General features: G+C 43.5%; 2 protein-coding genes across 2 annotated transcripts; both read right to left on the bottom strand.

Moving 5' to 3' along the window:
• Positions 1-257: 257 nt before the first annotated feature.
• Positions 258-2,075, bottom strand: LOC141040636 (protein FAR1-RELATED SEQUENCE 5-like). The gene is made up of 2 exons (XM_073506752.1): positions 909-2,075; positions 258-278 (listed from the first exon to the last, which is right to left on the bottom strand). Exons 1-2 carry the CDS (start codon positions 2,073-2,075, stop codon positions 258-260), a joined length of 1,188 nt encoding a protein of 395 aa, XP_073362853.1.
• A 28-nt stretch (positions 2,076-2,103) lies between these two features.
• On the bottom strand, positions 2,104-2,502 carry LOC141040635 (protein FAR1-RELATED SEQUENCE 5-like). Its single transcript, XM_073506751.1, has one exon. The coding sequence runs from the start codon at positions 2,500-2,502 to the stop codon at positions 2,104-2,106; it is 399 nt and encodes a 132-aa protein (XP_073362852.1).

Raw genomic sequence — 2,502 nt, 5'->3', positions numbered from 1 at the left:
CTACTCGACAATAACAAGTGATCCATGCTAGCCCTTATTCCTGTTCGAAATACATCATCATTCTTAAAGTTGGACATCAAATGATACACACAGAAAATGGAAACGAAAGATGTCGAACAAATACAGTAACATGGCAGTACAACCGCACTTCACTAAATTACTGTCACGATGAAATAGAATGTAAAGACCACGTCACACAAAGCTGAATGGCACACAACTTTCTCTGGCTCATCGTCGGTTCATGCTGTATGCAGACATCACAGTTTAGCCTCAAGATCCTACACAGAAGAATAGAATAAATCACATGGACATAAATTATGAGTAAAACACATGCAAAAAATAAATATGAACATATTTCGTACCTCTAGCAATTTAGCGCATTTACGTCGATTGTGACCAGGATTCTTGCAATAGCCACAGATATTATGTGATCTTGACTTCTTTGTCTTTGCCTGCAGCCTTTTCTTCGATGCACCTCGGCCTGGCACATGCACGGGATCCAGAACCTTATCAACTTTCTCCGAGTGCGGCATCAACGGGCCAAACCTAATGTTGTTATGCTGAGCATTAGTTGACTCCTTGCTGTCAGCTTGTTCAAAACTTGATTGCTTGCCATGATGTTGTGCTTGCAAAAGCATAATTAGACGGTGATAGTCCTCATCAGAGTGGCATGCCTTGAAACTTGCGGCGTGACTACAATTCCGCAACTCGCGGTTCCTCTGCAGGCTTACCGAATAGTCATACATCTGGTTTTTTCTGGTAGGTGCGTATGCACATTTTGCATTCATAGTCCACCAAGTGGGAACACAACAACTGGGCAGAATTGTTTGTTTTAAAATCCCCAATATGTAAAAAATGTGGGAACATGGTGTGCCTGCGCATTCCAGCTTACGGCAAGAACAACTCACCCTGTGCAAAAGACCTCCTTGCTCTTCAATGCGCACTCCAAACTTTTTATCCATTCTTTCCTGCTTGGACACAACATAAGTGGAATCTTCTGATCCATCTAGTATCTCTCTGATCTGACATTTGCTGACAGCATCTATGCTCCATAAGACCATCTTAAAGACACTAGGTGTGAAAACTGTTGCGGCGTGTTTCTCAAGCGGCGAAGCATTTTCCTCTGTAAATGGAACGGACTGCAAGGCTTCGACGTCATGGAGAGCTTCGCTAATCCGTCGCGACGCAAGGCAACGCTCATAGTGCTCTAGCATTTCAAACAACGACATCTTACCCTCAAGATGCGTATGTAGCACAGAGTTCAAGCTCTCACTCCTCTGATTGCTGCTCAATCCTAGGAAACAACACCCCTCAAGATATGGAGCACACCACAACTTTCTCATTTGATACATCTGATGCAGCCAAGACTCCTCACTGGTTACTTTATTCCGTTGTAAGAAGTATATCCATTCTATCTCATGCTCTTCAATGGAAGAAGTATCATAAATGAAAGATCTGAATTCCTCCTTTACGTCGTCATCATGCAGATGGCGTACAATGTTCTGCTGAATGTGCCATATACATAGTCTATGGTTTGAGTCTGGCCAGACCACCCTGATTGCTCTCTGCATTGCAAGGTCCCCATCTGTGATCACAGATATCGGATGCTTCTGTGCCATGCAATCAGAAAAGGTCCGCAACATCCACTCGTATGACTGGCTTGTTTCATGAGAAATTATACCACAGCCAAAAATGACAGTGCTCCGGTGGTGATTCAACCCGACAAACGGCACGAATGGCAGATTGTATTTGTTGGTTCTGTATGTGCTATCGAAAACAATGACGTCTCCGAAAGCCTCGTAGTCAAGTCGCGATTGACTATCAGCCCAGAACAGTCCCTTCAGATGGCCATGCTCGTCTACCAAGTACTTGAAGAAAAAATCCACATCTCGCTCTCGCCTCGCCATCATGTGCATGATCACCGTATTAGCATCACCGGCACTGATTGTCTCCTGCTTATTAGCATGGCAGAAATTATAAATGTCCCTCTTTATGCATCCAACCTTATCAAATCCACCGTATTGAAAGCACAAAATATCCATAATACGGTATTTGCGGATCCCACATTTTTCCATGTCCGCAATGTCCGCTTTCTGCTCATCGCTAATTCGTCTGTGCGAACGCAGCAGACAAGAAAGATCCCGTGGGGCTAGAGTGCTCATCGATGAAATCCTTGACAAACCACCGACCGGTTTCCTCCTGTCTTGCAATGACCAATTTAGCATTACACCCAACACGAGTTAAAATTCGTGGCCTCCTCTTTCTATCTTCCATCTTTCTTTTCATGTGCTTCTCTTCGCGAAACCCTTGACGACTACACACAATTTTCCTTAAAATTATGTATTTGTTGGATCCATCCCACTCAACGTAGCTTTTCCTCACACTAAAACCTTTTTCAAGAGCATATTTGTAGTAGAATTCATAGCCTTCAGCCTCACTATCAAACATCTTGCTGACAACATTTAGATACTCGAACATACTCTCATCACTTGCATACGCCAT

This window comes from Aegilops tauschii, chromosome 2 (genome assembly GCF_002575655.3).
Source record: "Aegilops tauschii subsp. strangulata cultivar AL8/78 chromosome 2, Aet v6.0, whole genome shotgun sequence".
Lineage (NCBI taxonomy): Eukaryota > Viridiplantae > Streptophyta > Magnoliopsida > Poales > Poaceae > Aegilops > Aegilops tauschii.
The sequence above is the reverse complement of the archived record's forward strand: the minus strand, read 5'-3'. Positions and strand labels throughout refer to the sequence as shown.